The following is an 18,079-nucleotide window of genomic DNA, read 5'->3' as shown; positions in this document are numbered from 1 at the left end:
TAAAATAGATAAACAACAAGGTCCTAATGTATAGCACAGGGAACTACATTCAACATCTTGTAATAACTTATAATGAAAAAGAATCTGAAAAAAGTGTATATTTATATGTGTAACTGAATCACTATGCTGTACACCAGAAACTAACATAACACTGTAAATGAACTAAACTTTTGGAGGTCGTCTCTCCAGAGGCCTGTCTAGATCACTCTGTGTAGAGCTGCGTCTCCCTGCGTGTACACACACACACACACACACACACACACTTTCAATCTCATTATTCTGCTTTCTCTTCTTTATGGCACTTCCTCATTCTTTGAAATGATCATTTACTTGTTTACATGTTACAGAGGGTCACTGGGAATGTAAGCTACAAAGCTCCACGCATCTTAGTGTGTTGCTTTGCACCAGTGACTCAGATGTTGCAGGCGTGCCACCCATGACGTGATCTTTCTGAAATGGAGACCAACTCTTGATAAATCTCCAAACAAAACCTTATAGGTTTATTTGGGGGAAACTAATAAAAATGGGTCCAAAGTGCTTTGTATTTAGATGTCAGTGAGGCTTGGCTTAGCACCAGGTGTTTCTAAATGAGTTTCTCACCAACATACACATCCAGCGGGACACCTGCATGTGTTGCTGGGTGTAGGACAATTGTTTCGTCGTGCAGGACTGTCCCAGAACGCATGGCAGGACCTCTAGCATCTCCACCTCTGCCCGTTAAATGCTGATAGGTCCCTGTAATCCTTGTCACAAAAAAAATCCTCACACATCTCCAGTACTGCACACTGGGAGAATTGCAAAGCCATAGGAAGGGTGTAGTACTACGTACCTCGCGTCTGTGAGAAAAAAATGAAATAACCTAAAAGGCTCTGTATTGTGTCTGGCATATAGGGGCTTAGTAAACATGAATTTACTTCATCTCTCCTCCCCTTCTTCTGGCCAAAAGTTCTCAGTCTGACCAAGAGGGAACAGCTACTATCAAACCTGGCAACGGAAGGAAGGTAGGCTGAATATTTCAGGGAGCGAGCAAGTACATTAGGCAACAAGAAACACATCACCTCAACTCCCAGAAGAGCTGGCAGAATAGGATGACAGTTACACAAACAGATAATGGATGAAACTATTATTTGAAACACTGGACTCGAGCAATCTGACTCGAGACCTACACTTACTTTTGGTGTAACTCTGGTCCCTCCTGGCTGGGGAGTAAACTTGTAGGGCTAAGAGAACCCAGGCTCAAGCTAGGGAATTTTTTCTGGAGAAGGATGAGCCATACTAGGGCAGAACCCAGCCTATCCTCTTGGAATGCTGGGCAATGCCAGACCCGGTTTCATCAACAAGAGACTGGAATGAAGGATGCCAAGGTGATCTTGTATCCAGACTCTCAAACCAGATCCTTTGTGTAGGTTGGTCCCTCTGCCCACGATGCCTCCTCTCCTTCACTGCCCACCCTTTCTCCACCTGGCCATCTCTTCCTCATTTTTTTAAGTTCCAGATATATTACGTCCTCTAGAAAAGCTTCCTTGGACATTACAGCAGGACCGATTGTCACTCTGTCCTCATGTGTTCACAGGCTGTATACTTCCCTGTACCACAGTATTTCCAATGTTGTGTGTTTGTGAGCTGGACTGACTCCGAAGGGGTCCGCAAGAGCTGTGTCCGGTTCACCTTTAGATCCCTGACAACTAGCTCAGTACCTGGCACACAGTAGGTGTCCAACAAAAGTTTACTCTCTCCACCACCTACCTCTCCCCTGGCTTTGGATTCCAGAATAAACACACCACAGTGTCAATGTCACAAAGGTTCACAGCACCATTATCTAGGCTGTAGATGGAGGATCTCATGTTTAAGAAGAGGACAGACTCTGGTCCAAAGGACAGTTTATTTAAAACAAGGTGACAAGGTGCACGCAGGAGGAAGGAGGGAGAACAATTCTAACATAAAAGCACATAGGAAGCATCTCAAAATTTTTTTTAAAAAGGCAACGCAGGGAGCTGTGTCTCATACATATACAAACTGCTGACCTCAATTGATTATTTACATCTAAACTTTATAAAATAGCATTTCACGTCAGCACTTAAGCCAGTGTTATTAGTTTTTGTTACAAAAAGTTAAAGCTACAAACTTCACATTTTTAAGTTGTACATTTGCAACAGCATTTAAGCTCTTTTTTCCAAGTTGGTCCGAGTGCAAGCTGGTGGAAGAGGTTTTTTGTTTTTTTTTTTTTCCCCACACACAAAAAGAACATGGATTCCAAATACAATGACTATAATTCTGATGAAAACACAGACATGGTGCTTTAAGAAAGGATGGGGTGAGAGGATGTGGACTGGGCAGGAACAATTTTCCAGTAAATAAGGAGCTGCAATCTTTAGAGGCAACTTGGTATGCTAGAAAGGGCACTGGAATAAGAATCAGAAGACCTGGAATTGAATTCTGGCTCTGCCGTATTCTAGTTATGTGACCTTGAGCAACAGATTTGACCTCTCTGAGCCTCAGTTTCCCTATCTGTAAAATGAGGACAACAAGACCTATATGTACCAGAGCTATTCAGTTTTAATAGATACCGGGCTATTCAGAATATCTATTTTTTCTTAACTGAGCTTTGGTAGTTTGTATCTTTCAAGGAATCTGTCCATCTTAAGTGGCTGAATTTATTAGCATGAAGTTGTTCATAAAGTTCTTATTAGCCTTTTAGTATCTGCTGGATCTATAATGATGTCACCTGTCTCATTCCTAATATTGGTAACTGCTATCGAGTTTTAATGGTATAATAAATTTCTTGCATCAGGTGCTAAATAAATGTTTCCTGGATCAGAATCTACAGTCTCAAGGAGACAAGGCTATTGTCCTTAAGTTGCTTCAGAGACAGTTCTGTCTGTCTATCTATTTATCCTTCCAACCATCAAGTCAAACATTCATCTACCAATCGATCCATCCATCCAATTGGTGATTGGGAAAAGGGGCAAGGAAAAAGAAAAATAGAAATTTGCTTCAAAATTACAGATGAGGAAGCAATGAAGATATTCCTAGAGACTCTGAGATGTTTAAAAGATACAGTTAGGTCTGGGTCATTGTTTCTTAGGAGAGGAATAGTGAGAGACCCAGAGTCCCCTAGAAGCTTGAGTCACAAATGCTCAAGCAATGACTGATGCTCAGGACTCAATGGCAGCTAACTGACCTATCTGGAACTTAAGGGAAAAAATGACTAGGATTTGCTTCTCTGCCTTCCTGTCACAAGAAAACAAACATGCCTGGTCAGGAAATTTACCTTATCCAAAATAAATGGACTTCTGGCCGAAGGGCCCTGTCTAGCTAGACTGGAGAGCAATGCCCTTTGTTGGACCAGCATGTTGGATGCATACATGCTTGAAACAAAATAAACTCCAGATCAAGATTCATGACCCAAGAATATTTATGGGGAAAAAGTGAGCCTTCTTTTACTTGGATCTAGCTTAAGGAGGGAGAAAATGGGCATTCCCTTCCTGCTTGGCCAAGGGCAAAGTTGTTTTAAAAAAAAAATAGCGAGAGAGACTGAGGCAGGAATCAGAACAGCAGGTGGCGTGGGGAAATGCACGTTCCATACTTCCGTTTCTAAAACTCACTTGGCTGACTTGACTACTAATTTAGTGGCTTCCCAATCTAAAAATGCTAGTTAGAGTTAGTCTGTGCAAGAAAAGTGGTCACTTCATTTTAAGAAGATTTGTGACTTTCCTTTTCCTTGTGAATACTGGTCTCACATGGCAATGCTATCAATGCTGATTCTACCACTTACTAGCTGTACCACTTTGGGAGGGAATTTTTTTTTCTCTAAACCTGTTTCTTCATCTATAAAATGGAGACAACATACTTAATTCACAGAGTTATTGTGAAGTTTGGAGCTGATATACATCAAGAGCCTACCTACCTAGCTCAGTGCCTGGCATATATGAAGTGGTCAATGATTGTTAGCTGCCATTCATTACTGTAGCAAGATCATCGAACTGTCCTCTGTTCTCTATATCTGCCACATAGCTGCTTAGCTGGCCAAGCCCTGCAGACCAACAACAACAGCCTCTTGCATTTTTAAAAACTTGCTGTAATTGCAAAGAACAGAATCCGGCCACAGAAGAGGAATGTTCCCTGCCTCTCCATTGATTCCCAGGTTTGGGTAGCAAAAGCAATTATGGAATCAAATTACAGTATCCTTAGGTGCAACCCGGTCAGGGCTTCCCTATCTGAGGGGAAGAGGGACTAGAAAATAAAAAGACAGCTGCCTTTCCCAACTGTCTGCTGTTTGCTGTGTGACTAAGTGACACCTGCCCTTGAGCCAAGGCTGCAGAGGGATGGCTCTGTGCTGTCTGTTGGAAAGCCCTCTGATCTCCTTTAGGCCTGACTGCTGCCTGCATAATGCTTGTCTGCAACCAGGCAGATGCTGCAGAGCCCATGGAATGGCTGAAACTGAACGATCTGGCTCCCCTTGGGAATCTCATCATAGCCAGTTGCCTACTTTAGAGACAAAGCAAGAACTCTGTTTCCATTAGCAGGGTTCCCGGGGATAACTTCACCCAAACTGACACAAGTTTCTTCCCTCAGAGAAGGGGCAGCAGTGAAGCAGGAGTGAGGAGCCCCAAAGTCTAGCCCCAGCTCTTGCTTTAATTTGCTTTGTGATTTTGGACCATGTCACTTCCCCTCTCTAAGCCTCCGTCAGACCAGATGATGTCTATGGTCTGGTATTCTACATGTCTGGGTTGAGTCTCTTGGAGAACAAATCTTAGTCTGATATTCATTTACCCCTTCTAGACCCTGTAGCAGTAAAAGAAAAGAGAAAACAGTCACATGTTTGAATGTGGATCACAAAAGCAATGCCCTCTACCTTTGTCTGTAAGCAATGTGGAGCAAAATGCCACGTGTGGGATCTTCACATGAACAATGAGAAAACCCTTTCCGTTTTGCAGACTGAACACAGCCCCACTTTGCTGGGAGTTCCTGGTAGGCCTGTCCCCTCGCTGAATCACATCTCCTCTTAAGGCACTGGGCAGTGTCTGTGCTGTGACTCTAGGCAGTTGGGAGAGTGGAGGTGGATGAAAGGCCCTGAAACCACAAAGGCCAATGTTGCAAAGAGGGTGGCAGGCTTCTCCTGGGACTCAGAAAGTAAACACAGACTCTCAAGGCTTTCCCTTGGACATCACCAATAGCTCCAGAGGCCAGGGATGACCCACACAAGGCTGAAAGCATCGTAAAGGAACTGGCCCCAACCTAATTTGTCAATGCAGCCCTGAAAAAGAGTGAGGATTGCTCTGGGGGGTTAAGTGGCCCCGGCAGCCTCCTCCTGGTGTCCTCTGCCTTCATGTCTCACAGTACCATAATCTTACAGAAAAGAGGCAACTGTTTAAAACTGTACCTGTACAGAGATGCCACCACGCCAAGTGGGGAATCTAGTTATAATTTATATATATATGCATATTTATATATTTTTAAAAAGTCTTCCAGAAAGAACCACTGAAAGCTATTAGGAGAAGAAAAAACAAAAGACAATGTGAAACTTTCCCAGCTTTCACTCAACCAGGAGTCTCTGTTTCTGGGGTTTAAAATTCTGAGTTTAAAAGCGCCAACATAAATCCTTTGAAACAATCTACTTGACCAATTTAAATTCACACATCAGGGTGGTGCACTGACCGTCAAGGAGGCCCTGCCCACTGGCGCACATTCCTGAGTTCACAAAGGTGCTCTGGAGAGACGATGGAGCAGATGTGGTGGCTGGCTGGAGGGGCGAGTGGTCCAGAGTTCACTGCGGGCCTGGGGTGGAGGCGGGGCCCTCCCGGGCCGGCCTCGCTCAGAAGTTTTGCTGCCGCCGCTTCTTAGCCTCAATGGCATCCAGGATGGGCTGCCGCTTGGACTGGTACTTCTGCCGGATCTCTTCGATCTCCTGCTCCATCATGGGGTCCAGGGCCAAGAGTCTCTTCTTAAGGTCCTCCACAGTCCAACTCTTAAGCTAGAAGAGAAGTGGAACGTATAGTCATGACAAAGCCCAGGGCAGGGACAGGACGGCTGAGAAGCCCAGCCTTTCCAGGCACCCTGCAGGAAGAGGAACATACAACTAAGCTTTCTTGAGATGACTTATCCCTGGAAGAGCTCTGAGTGCTAATCTCTTTAATTTACTGTTCTTTGACCAGGAACTTAATCAATAATACTTTCATCCCCCCTAGCTTGTAAATTAATTACATGTAGGTTCATTATTAGGGCACTAAAATAACAGTAACTTGGTGGATGCGATATAATACTTGCCTCCTAGTTCTGGCCCTGCCTCACTTACACCCTCAGTGTTGAGGTGGGAAGCCCCATGAAAAAGACCAGCAGGACCCCCAGGCAGGGCCACTACTTTCCTGCCAGCACCATCCCGTTCCCGGGCCCTGCCCCATTATCTCACTTTTAGCCTCTGAAACGGCTTACTTCTAGGAAAGTGGAACTTACCCCTAAGATTCTATTGGATCCCTGAGCTAACTCCTGATTGGTCCATTTGTAGCACTTCATTTGCATGGAGCTCGCTCCTGGTTGGTCCATTTCTACCACTCCTGATTGGTCCATTTCTATCACTCCTGATTGGTCCATTTCTACAAAGCTCGTTCCTAATTAGTCAATTTTGTTACACCTTATTTGCATATGATGCTGCAAAGTATAAACCGGCAGCCTATAAAAGCCTGTGTAAACCTACAGACGGGGTCCAGAGCTTGGAGTGTTAACTCCTCTGGGCCTGCCAGCGTAATAAACCTGAGTTCTCCAACCCTCCGAGTGCTGCTTGGTCTCTCACCCAGATGCAGGTTGCTGTCACAACTGAGCTGTAACACTGAGCTGTAACACACTTTGCTGCAATGTTTCCTCAGCACTGCCATACTAGCATTTATCGGTGACACCACTCTAAGCATTTTATATGGATCATCCACATAACTGTCTTGGGAATACAGACACAATCTTTTATGAGAAGGGGTTAGTTGGAGCAGCCCTGAAACCTGAGATGAAGTTTCCACCATGCAGAGAGAAAAAAGAGGACATGATATATAAATTAAAAATAAAGGCTGGCACTTCCATAATGCTCTGTAAGCACCAGACACTAAGGGCTTTATGCACATTATATACTGATTAACATCATTCTCATGACAGTCCTGCGATTTGAATATATTATTATCCTACATTACAGATTAACAAGCCAAGAAAGAGGGTGGCTAAGTAACTTGCCCAGTGTCTCAAAGCTAAGTGGCAGAGTCGGGATTCAAACCCATAGCCCATGCTCTGAACCAGTACTGGAGGAATGCAGGTTCGCAAAAGCACAGGTTTTCAACCGACTCAACCTGTGTTTGAAATGTGGTTCTGCCTGTGCAGATGCTACAAGGTTCAGGCAAGTTAGGATCTCCACAGGTCTTCCTTATCTACAGAAGTGGGACCACAGTGTCTCATCATGTTTATCACATGGCTGTGATAGACCGTGGCTGTCAGGCTGTTGGCAGAGCGCATGGTGCCTTGTGTGCTTAAGGATGGCAGTGCAGGTAACAACCTCCATCTCTGTGGCAGCCCTGGGGCGCACCATCTTGCCCCCGTGTCTGCAGCTGTCAGGCAGGTGGCCTCATGACCAGTGCCGTCTGTGCAGAGTGTTCACTGCCTCCAAGCGAGGCCAGTCCGGGCTGGCAGGGGCGGAATGAATGCTAACATTATCCACCACAAGTGGTGATAAATTCTGTAAGCTTGCAGCCAGTTTAATAGGCACCGTGTCTCAAGAACTCACAAGGCTCCCCAAGTATCACGGGAGATTTATAGAATCACCAGCTCCCTCAGCCCCTTCCTAAGGCCTCCCCAGGGAAGAGGCACCGAAAGGTGGGTGAAGGAGCCTCTTTCTGTCCCTCCTCCCTTCAGAGGGTGGGGTGTGAAGGCATGTGAAGTGCCATAGTGGTCTCCCCAGAAATGGCTTAGTGACCTGTTGCCACAGGAATTTTCCTTGGCCTGCTTCAGGGAGGTGTTCCGAGATGTGAGAAAAGCCCCACAGTTCAAGACGAAAGGGTCTTTGTAACGTGAGAGTGGAAAGACTCGAGGGTGTGGGGAAACGATGGAAAGTCAGGCTGAGAAAATCCATCCTGCCTTCCAGCCTGTGTGGTTTTATGCCATCTTGGGGGCTGGTGTTCTTGGCCTAGGGAAACTCCGATGAGTGATGCTTGCCTAGTCTTCTGCCTTTTCAATTCCTTCTCCAAAGGGAAGACGTCCCAAATCTAACACTGAACGTTACTGGTAGTTAAGGACTTAATCTTCAGGATTACATATCCTAACTCGGCACTGGCTGTGTAACCTCTGAGCCTCACTTTCCTCCTCTGGAAAATAGACAGGTTCCTCCACCCTCGGGCTGTGATGAGAATTAGATGAGTTCAGGACAGGGGTGACATTCTTTGCACCGAACCTCATACCATTATGTCTTTGGTGGACAGCAAGCATTCCATAAATGGTGGTTATCACTGTTGTTATTAGTCACTGTTACTATTGTTACTGTTACTAAGTTATCATCATTATTAATAATATTGGAAAATCTCTATCTCCCATGAACAAGCTCTTCCTGTAAACTCTGATCCAAACCAGAGGCAAACAAGTGAAAAAGAAAATATTCTACTCTATTTTGGGTTAATAATGCCTAAGGGTGGGCACTTTCCCACAGTGCTGGTTAACTTCTTTAGAGTTTAACAAAATATTTTTCATCCGTCCATTTATCAAATATCCACTGAACACCTCCTACAGGCCAGGCACTGTCCAAGGCACAGAGGATCCTCTGATGAAAACAAAAACAAAAACAAAAATGAAAATCACTGTCCTCATGAAGCTTTCCTTTTAGTGAAGCAAGACAGACAAGTCCCAATTAACACAGTAAATTAGTAAATGACTCTTACATTTGAAGGTGATATGAAAAAGAAAAAAAAAATGTAGTGAAGGAAGGGGATTTGGGAACTGGGAGGGAAGGCTTGCTTCTGATACATCCATTAGGAGAAAGACTCAACTGTCAAACGAAGAATGAAAGTGTGTGGACCTGCACTGGCTTTCCAGTGAGTTCTGCCACTTTAAGCAAGCCCCTCCCCCTCCCCAGGCCTCAGCTTCCTCACGAGTTAGGAGAGGGCTGCCTAGACGATCTCAAAGGTCTTTTGAAAGTCAGTGTTTCTCAAAGTGTGATCCATGGATCACCTGCATCAGAATCATCTGTTTAAAATACAGACTCCGGAGCCCTAACCCATAGCTACTTGATCAGGCTTCCTAGGAGGAGAGGCACAGATCTTCGAAGGTTAAGGAAGCTATTTCGGGGTTTCTTCTAAGCCCTCAAGTTGGATCAGCATGATCCTACATCTTCTTTCTTGTCTTCCTGGCTATGTAACCTGAACCCGGGACAAATAACTTGACCTTCATTCTCACAAAGTAGTTGCTGCCTGTCTCTGGTCAGAGCTTCTCCTAGGTTTCCAATTTCTATGCAGCTCTTTCGCCCTTGATTCTAATCTGGGGGCAAGAGCAAGCACCGTGGCTTTATCTCAACCACCTTCAGACTAATTTGTTTGCCCTAGGGCCTTTGGGGCTGAAGTTTCACCTGACCTCTTAGAACACAGCCAGCCAGCCAGCCAGTCACACCATCCAGATATGGTTTTTTCCGAAAACAAGCTCAGGTAATGGTTTTATGGCGCCCAGTGTAGCATTTCACCTTCCCGGTCCTCGGTGGCATAAATCAATTTCAAATGTATATCCTGCAGTAAACTAGGTGTGGTTTGACAACTGGCTACAGCCAGCGTCCTGATGGAGCAAATTCTCACACCGGCCACGTAGGGAGCTGGAGCTGTTTTCACTAGCTAAAGGAAACAGCCCCTTTTAGTATCTCGTCTGTCCCCCAGGATTCAAACATCCTCTCCACGCTGCGACCCCCACATTTATATCTCCAGACCCAAATTCTCTTCTGAACTCCAGACTCACACATCTGAGTCAGATCCCACTGGATAGTTTAGTCCCTGAGTATCTTGCGGAAATTCACAACTTAACACATCTAAACCAGAACTCTTAGTCCCACCCCTCCCTTATCTCCAAACCTCTTCTCCTTACTTCTCAGCCTTCTCCATCTCAGGAATGGTACCTCTACCCTCCCAGGTGCTCAAAATCAGCTGATTCTCCCTCTTTCTCTCACCACCCCCTTGCCCACATCCAATCCTTCGATCTAATCTCTGAACTACTGGTATAACTCAAACCCAACCACTTTTTTCATCTCTGCCTCCAACCCCTCAATTCAGGCTACCATCATCTCACAGCAACAAACATAATCAAAAATACAGAAATGAGTCACCTGTTTGTCACTTACTGCACTTGGAAAAAAATCCAACAGCTCATCAAGGGTTACAAAGGCCCTACATCTCTGGTCCATCGTCCCTTCCAACTTCATTACCTACCCTCTAACCACGCTTTATTTTAGATCCTCAAGTGGGCCACACTTTTTCCAGCCTCAAGGGCTATGCAGTTAATGATCCTTCTGTCTGGATGCCTCATCCCCAGTTCTTCCTTATCCTCCAGGCCTTAGCTCAGATGTGAACACTTCAGAGAACTCGAGCAAGCCCTCTCTGAGCATCTTATCTAGAAAGGCTGCTGGAGAAGCAGCTGGGTTTAGGGCATGAGCACTGGCTTCAAGTCAGATGGCCCGGGGTTCCATGGAAGCCCTGCCCTTGGCAGCTGGGTGGCCCTGGGCAAGTCTCTAATATATGCCTCACTTTCCTGCTTTTTCAATAGAGGACAACAGTATTTCTCCTACAAGGGAAGCTATGAGGTTTAGAGGTGTTGTTGACACATATGTTGCAGGTAAGTGGGAGCCACCACCTTAAATCCTTTTTTTTGGAAAATAGAAGAAATATGTGAGTTAAATAAATAGTAGCTGCTGTTGCTGTAAGAACGGAGCTTGATGAGCTCAAAGCGTGGTGTAGGACACATACCACACACACAGAGGCGTCTCTTGTGAACACTGTGTGTGAAACCCTGAATCAGATGGACCTGGCTTATTTCTTCTCAGCCCAACGACAGCAAAGTCCTCAGATTCCTAACATTAGGATGGATACAGAGGTCTGATGGGAACCGACTTCTTCTCAAATAGCCTTAGCAACCCAGAAGTTCTGGATCACACCGTGTCAATGGCAGTTGCACAACTGGCCTGGAGAACAACCGAGAAGATCCGGCTGGTGTTCCATCACAAGTGATAAATCAGAGGAATCACATGACAACGAGCCTATCTTGAATCAGCAGAGTCAGGCTAAAGTAAACACATCAGAACGTACAGCAGAGCTTTGCAACAGGGCTCTCGGTGACAAACAATCCAAAGTACAGCGTTTAGACCTATTTCAAAGTCCTGCTCCTCTGCTGCTGGAAACTCTCTGTGGTCTGTTGTGCAAACGGTGTCATGATTGCCCCTCAAAAACCTTCACAGAGAGCCTTGCCAAAGCTTTTGAGGACAAGCTTCGATTCTGCACATACTGGCACGCACAATTCTGCCTCCAGTGTCACAAGCAGGATTTCTCAAACACCTCATCCCTTCTGGGCAGGTAAGTCAGGCCGATGCCCAGTGTCAGGGGATGGTTTACTGTGGCCAAGAATGAGGAAGGAACACACCTTTGGAATTTAGCAAGATGACAAGGAAGCTTGACAGAAGCTGAAAAGTCAGATGATGCCACCAGCATGGCACCCCATACCTTTAAAACCTACCACGAGAAGGTTAGCAAAAGTGCCACAGAGAAAAAACACATGAAGGTCAGTCAGAAGGCATCGAGGACACTGATTTAGTGCCACCAAAAATAAGTACCCTCTCTCGATGTGACCTTGTCTCTATCCAGGGGTGGGGTCTAGGCTGGGGAGAGGTGACTCCAGTAAGATTAAGATTCTGAGGTGATGCAGTCATCTTTCAGCAGATAAGTGAGAAGATAGCCAAGCAGAGAAGCAAGGAAGTCAAATCACAGCCTGTGTGGATGAACTAAGCACTAGACCACTCAATTTCAAAAGATCTTGCTCCTTAAGTGTGAAAATTTTAATGAGAGAGTTCTCTGATTCAAATTATGGTCATGCCAAGCCATGCTTTCATTAATCCCTTATAAAATCTTCCTAATGCTTCTCCAACAAGGAAGAAAAGTTGCAAAACTGTTAACAGTGAATTATTACTTCAGTCCTATTCTGAGTTGATGATTACTTCGAATCAATACATGGAAATGTTACTAGAATTCCAACCAAAGGAAACATGACCACAGGCATATAAAATATTTAACAAGATGACCGGAATGAAATGCAGTCTTTCAGCCTGAGTAAAACAAAGAAATCTGGCTCCAAGCAGACATGGGAATATAAAGACAAGAGCTCTGATGTGGGTGAGAAGACTGGCCTCCAACAACCCGAAGACTACATCCAGACAGACTCCCACCTACCCAGGACTCAGTAGGAACTGTGTGTGTGCTTGTGTGTGTACAAAGGAGGTAATCTGATAAATGACATAAACAAAAAGACAAAAAGCAAAAGGTTTTTTCTTTAAACAATGGGGTTTTACTAAAATATGAAGTATAAAACTTGCATTCTCTTAGTTATTTGTGATTTATTGAGAGTCATCCTGAAAATTCCATGACAAAATTAATTTTTGAGGTAGTACTTTTACATGCTTAGAATTTACTCTAGCTCTCTTCTGGTGTGAACATTCACAACTGACTCTGAAAATCACAAAACACCTGCTTTTTGTTTTTATGGTTATTTTGGTTTGGTTTTGTTCCGTGAGTTTTACAATAGCCATTGGCCAAAGGTAGTAAAGTTTTGACCAAACCCAGCTTTTTCCCTACCATCATGACTCTGGCTTTCCATAGCAAGAACCCATAAAGAAATTTCATACCCCAAATACCAAAGAATAATGGATCTCAAAAAGCACTGCACTGCTAATATGCAGCATTCTAATTATAAAGATGCAATGAATATCTGCTCTGTGTCAGACACTGGGGCTTGGCCCGGACTGGGCAGGAGGATGGGTCTTAGAGGGTCTAGGTAAGTAAGGGTGTGTATGGGACAGAAAGTGTATGGCAGGGTCCCTTCACACTAGAAGTAGAGATAAACGAGGTAAATCTGTCATGAAAGCAAGCTACAAACTGAGGCATTATGAGTAAGTGCCCAGTGATTGCCAATGCTAATTAGAGCTACTTTTAATTGAATGCTATATGCTAGGCACTGTGTTCAGCACTTCATATGCATCAGCTCTTGTAATCCTCAGAACAGTCCATGACGTAAGTAGCAGTACCCATTTACAGAGGTGGAAACTGAGGCTCAGAGAGAAACAGGAATTTGCCCACGACCCCAGAGCCAGGAGGTGTAAGTGGTTGGGTTAGGATATGAGCCCTCGCGTGTCTGAGTGCAAAGCCGAGCCAGCCCAATGTCAAGGCAACATGTACTACAGTTGAGAGCAGGAAGAATCAAGAGTCTCTGAGAGAGAGACCATGCCTTTTTATACATATATAGTGCAAAGAAGGGGCACTCACTCAAATTCAGGGAAAAGTATGAACTGTAGAATTTAGAAAAATGAAATGCAAGTCTTGTCATTTCAAGTAACTATCACACTTTAAGATACAGGGAACTGATAAAATCAGATTATATAAATGAAAGGATTTATGAGTTCATCTGTCAATATTACTAATAGCAACTCAAAATTCCTTCGGGTGCCCCATTTTTTCACAGTTCCATGCTTCTGCAGAATAGAATTCTCTCTGTCTTCAGTGTAGGGAATGCCCATTCGAGCTTGCCACCCAGTTCAAGCTCCACCCCCTCTCCTCCCCAACTACCTTTTCCTTTTACTAGAGTGGGAGCTATTTCAGAGTAGAACTATATCTAATATCTAATATAGTTTCAGAGTCAGGACAGCAGAAGAGAGTTCTCCATAAATGTTTAATAATGAAATATACTCATAAATCTTGAAGCCTTCACTTGAAAATGACTTTTTACTGTGTTCCCTCAATGACTGGTGAGACACTGGGCTTTTCGGAAGCTTTGAAAATATGTAGTCTTCAATAATTAAGCCTCAGAGTATAAGTGTGTTAAATAATATTATGTCAGTTACTCCAAACTGATCCCTGCACGCCCATGTCAAAATGAACAGCTCGTCCAGTGTCATGATTACAATACAGTTTCTAGGAAAAATGGGGGGAGAGGGGATAGCTCAAGTGGTAGAGTGCATGCTTAGCATGCAGGAGGTCCTGGGTTCAATCCCCAGTACTTCCTCTAAGAATAAATAAGTAAACCTAACTACCTCCCCACCCCTCACCAAATAAAACGTTACAAGGAAAAATGGACATAAAAATTCACATTAGTCTTGACTGCTAATGATTGCTCTTTAAGAAAAATTCTATTTTAAGAGTAGCTCTAATTTAATTTCACACTTAAGGAAGCCAAACTACAGAGGAAAACTTTCAGGAAGTTAGCAAACATCTACTCTCCTAGAATAATCTTTTTTTTTAATCTAAGATTTTCAATCTTTGGTTTTTTAAATTTTATTTATTTAATTAAATTTTTTTTTATTTGTTTAGGGGGGAGGTAATCAGGTTTATTTATTTTTTTAATGGAGGTACTGGGAATTGAATCCCAAGACCTCGTGCATGCTAAGCACATGCTCCTCCACTGAGCTGTACTCTCCCCAACTCCTACAATAATTAAACGTCCCAAAGTAATTGTAAATGTCCACAGAAGGTAGAGTGTGGGAATAGAGCAGCACAGGATGCTCCTGATACTTGGAGCATGAAAGAGAGACACCAACAGTATCATCATTCTTGCGGGATATTAATCTTTCAGATGATAGGAAAACCTAAAACACCAACTGCACCAAGCTGCTATTTTAATGTAGCTGGATCAGTAAAAAAGCTAGCTCATCACGTAAGAACCCTTGTCAGCCGTGCCTCTGTATACTTTCTTGGGCTGGAAATTTCCAAGGCAACAAAAAGTCCGGGTTTTGTCTCTCTCATCTTGCCAAATCAAAGCAGCCCAAAGAATCCCAAGAAAAATCTGAGAGCTGAAATACAAATTAATCTCACTTGATTTAATGAAGGTACTCTTAAAAGGTATCTTCAGACATAAAGGGGATCCAATTTAAATACACTGAAGGAACAAAATGTTCACAGAAAACTGGTCAAGAAGGAAAGTAAAAGCTCTCTGAGTAATAAGCTCCTTTGCAGGCCTGAGTTTTTGTTTTTTGTTTGTTTGTTTTAACACTCTGGGCTTTCCTAAAGTGGGAAAGCATGTAAGTGAACAGCACTCAATTTCTGGAAAGTATATAAAACCTCTGTAAGCCTTACTGCTGGACACTCCTATGTAATGAAGGGTCCGAGATTTACAACCTAAGTACCCCAAAAGAAATATTCTCTCAATATCCTTTGAGAAAAAAACAATTCTGCAACAAAAGTAGGTAAGTTCTATCTGCAAGGCATGTCAGAATCTTTCTACAATGGCCACCAAGTCTTGGGACCTCAATTCCCTGCAGTGTCACAAACAAAAAATTTGGTCTAGATAGAGAGGGGCATCCAGCACCGGGGTAGGCAGTGTGGATGTGAGGACAGTCAGCAGAGTGTGGCCCAGCCATAGCCCAGAACCTGGTTTCCATGTGACCCTGCAGCTTCGGCCTGGCCATAATCTTCCAGCAGCCCAGTCGATGTGGACAGTAGAGCCCCTGAATGGCTCATCAGCTCTGAAGGCCTCCTACCCCTGCTAGTACCAGACCCCTAGTGCATGTCCAAGGCCCTGGCTGCTGACCGCATGCTCCTTGCCTGCATTCCAGAAGGCTGTCTATACTTGACCAGAGCCTTTAGGTCAGCTCGGGTCTCATCAAACCAGCAAACTCCTCTGCTATGCCCTGGGCTGAACCTTACCTTCTCTACTGACATCTGAAGCCCTGGTAGTTTGTCCTTCCTCGGTCCACTCCCCCAGCCCTGGGGAACCATACCTTACAGTTCCTCTTTTATCAAAGGTAAGAATTCCATGCATGAAACCTCCTCTGTTTAACCTACTCTGTGGTTTCTATCTCCTGACTGGATGAGCACATGTTTGCCCACCAATGGAAAAACGTCCAGACTGCCAAACCCCAAAGAAAAATTTCAATGTGAAAAATGCTCAGTTTCAAATCCAGAATAGTCTAGTGTGTTTATTTACAGCCCAACTGCAGAATTAAAATACTCTCATTTGCTCCCACTGAAAACTGTCTTAATAGTGAATAGATAAACAAATTGTGGTTTATCCATGTAATTGAAACTACTTAGCAATCAAAACGAACAACTCCAGACACATGCTACAACATGGATGAATCTCAAAACAGCATGCCGGATAAAAGAACCCAAACACAGATGACTACATACGATATGAGTCCACCTACATGGCATCGTAGAAAAGACAAAACCATCAGGACAAAAACCACGGTGTGAGGGAACTCTTGGGGTGATGGATATGTTTTATATCTTGATTATGTGGTGTTTAAACACCATATACATTTGTTACAACTCATCAAATTGTACACTTAATAAGCAAATTTTATGGTATGTAAATTAAAACTCAATAAACCTGACTTTACAAAGCAAAAAACTACATACAAAAAATCGTGGAAGGTGGTTAAAGTAATACTTAAAGGGAATTTTATAAACTTACATGCAGATATTAGAAAAGAGAGATGATTTAAAATTGAGTTTAATATCCAATTAGAGAAGAAAAAAACCAGAATAAACCCATAGGAAGTAGATAAAAGTAAGCATATAAATTTATGAATATAAAAGCTAATGCTTAATGGCAAGGATCAACAAAACGAAATGCTGATTCTTTCAAATGACTAAAACAAATAAAACAAAACAAACAAAAAACCCCAGAAAGTCTCTGATGAGTCTGAACAAGAAAAAGAAAAGAAACAAATATTAGGGCCAAAAAGTAAGCTGGAACTACAGATCCTACAAATTTTAAAATCCAAAATTTGATGCCAAAAAATTACAAAACATACATGAAATCAAGATTTTAAGGGGGAAAACCCCTAGATTTACCTGGAATAAAATGAAAAAGGCCATCCAGTAAGAAATCTGGACCACAAGGATGAAGGATGAACTGGACTGTTAAAATTTATACTTACATAGTAGAGCCACAGAGGATGGAACACTCTTTGAAAACAGAGACAACCGTGATATTACTGAGCAAAGGTGCTTCCTCCATTAGCAGAGGGGGAAAAAGTTAACTCCTAATTTCCAGTTCTAGCAACAAGGCGGACTGCTGACACGACTCCCGAAACTTCCTCCTATGAAAGAAGGGATATCTCCAGGGGCCAGAAATATCGTCTGCACGCTCACTCCACTTTCTTATAATACTAACAGTGTTATTCCCGGTAAATCAAGAAAACGTGAAGAAAGGTAAGATACAAGGACAAGCAGAAGCCCTCCTGGGTTGCTTCAGTGAGAGGGCAGGATTTAAGGACCTTGTTGTATGATGATTATAGTAATAATAACAATAATAATAATATAAGCCAGCATTTATGAAATATTTGTTAACTATTATTAGCCGGTCACTACATGAAGAACTTTTTGTGTATTATCTCATTTGACCCTCATTAAATCTTATAGCTATAAGTACTAACCTGATTCTACAGATGGAGAATTTGAGGTTCGCAGAACTACATACTTTGTCTGAGTTTCCACAGTCAGCAAGGGGCAGATACCAAAACTAACTAGTCCTCTCCCTCTGTAAGATGGAAAGTCCAGATAATTCCAACTAACCTTCTGTACAGTTTCTGTGAATAATAATCAAAATAAACTCAAGGGGAGAAGTTCCCTGGGGACAAATTTTGGCTGAAATAAAAAAACAGTATCTTTAGGCAGAGCTTTGCAAGCAATGGTATGTACTACTTCCCAACTGTGGAATCCCCCCTTCTCAGAAATGACCAGAAGTGGTTCAAAAAAATGCTGGATGATGCCTCTTGGAGACGTACCAGGAGCTAGAACACACGTCCTTTGAGGCCCCTTTGCATCCTGAGCCTGGCATCCTCTGACTGATACAGTACCAGACAGCTAATTGAGAGAGA

At 43.3% G+C, this 18,079-nt stretch overlaps 1 protein-coding gene across 1 annotated transcript in view; it reads right to left on the bottom strand.

Moving 5' to 3' along the window:
• Positions 1-1,863: 1,863 nt before the first annotated feature.
• Positions 1,864-18,079, bottom strand: part of STK4 (serine/threonine kinase 4) — a 78,045-nt gene continuing 61,829 nt past the window's right edge. Inside the window, exon 11 of the mRNA XM_010958688.3 lies at positions 1,864-5,974. Within this exon, the coding sequence (XP_010956990.1) occupies positions 5,816-5,974 (159 nt within the window). The 3' untranslated portion in view covers positions 1,864-5,815. The remainder of the gene's footprint in view (positions 5,975-18,079) is intronic.

Source organism: Camelus bactrianus, chromosome 19, assembly GCF_048773025.1.
Source record: "Camelus bactrianus isolate YW-2024 breed Bactrian camel chromosome 19, ASM4877302v1, whole genome shotgun sequence".
NCBI classification, from domain to species: Eukaryota; Metazoa; Chordata; class Mammalia; order Artiodactyla; family Camelidae; genus Camelus; species Camelus bactrianus.
This window is presented reverse-complemented; position numbering and strand designations above follow the sequence as displayed.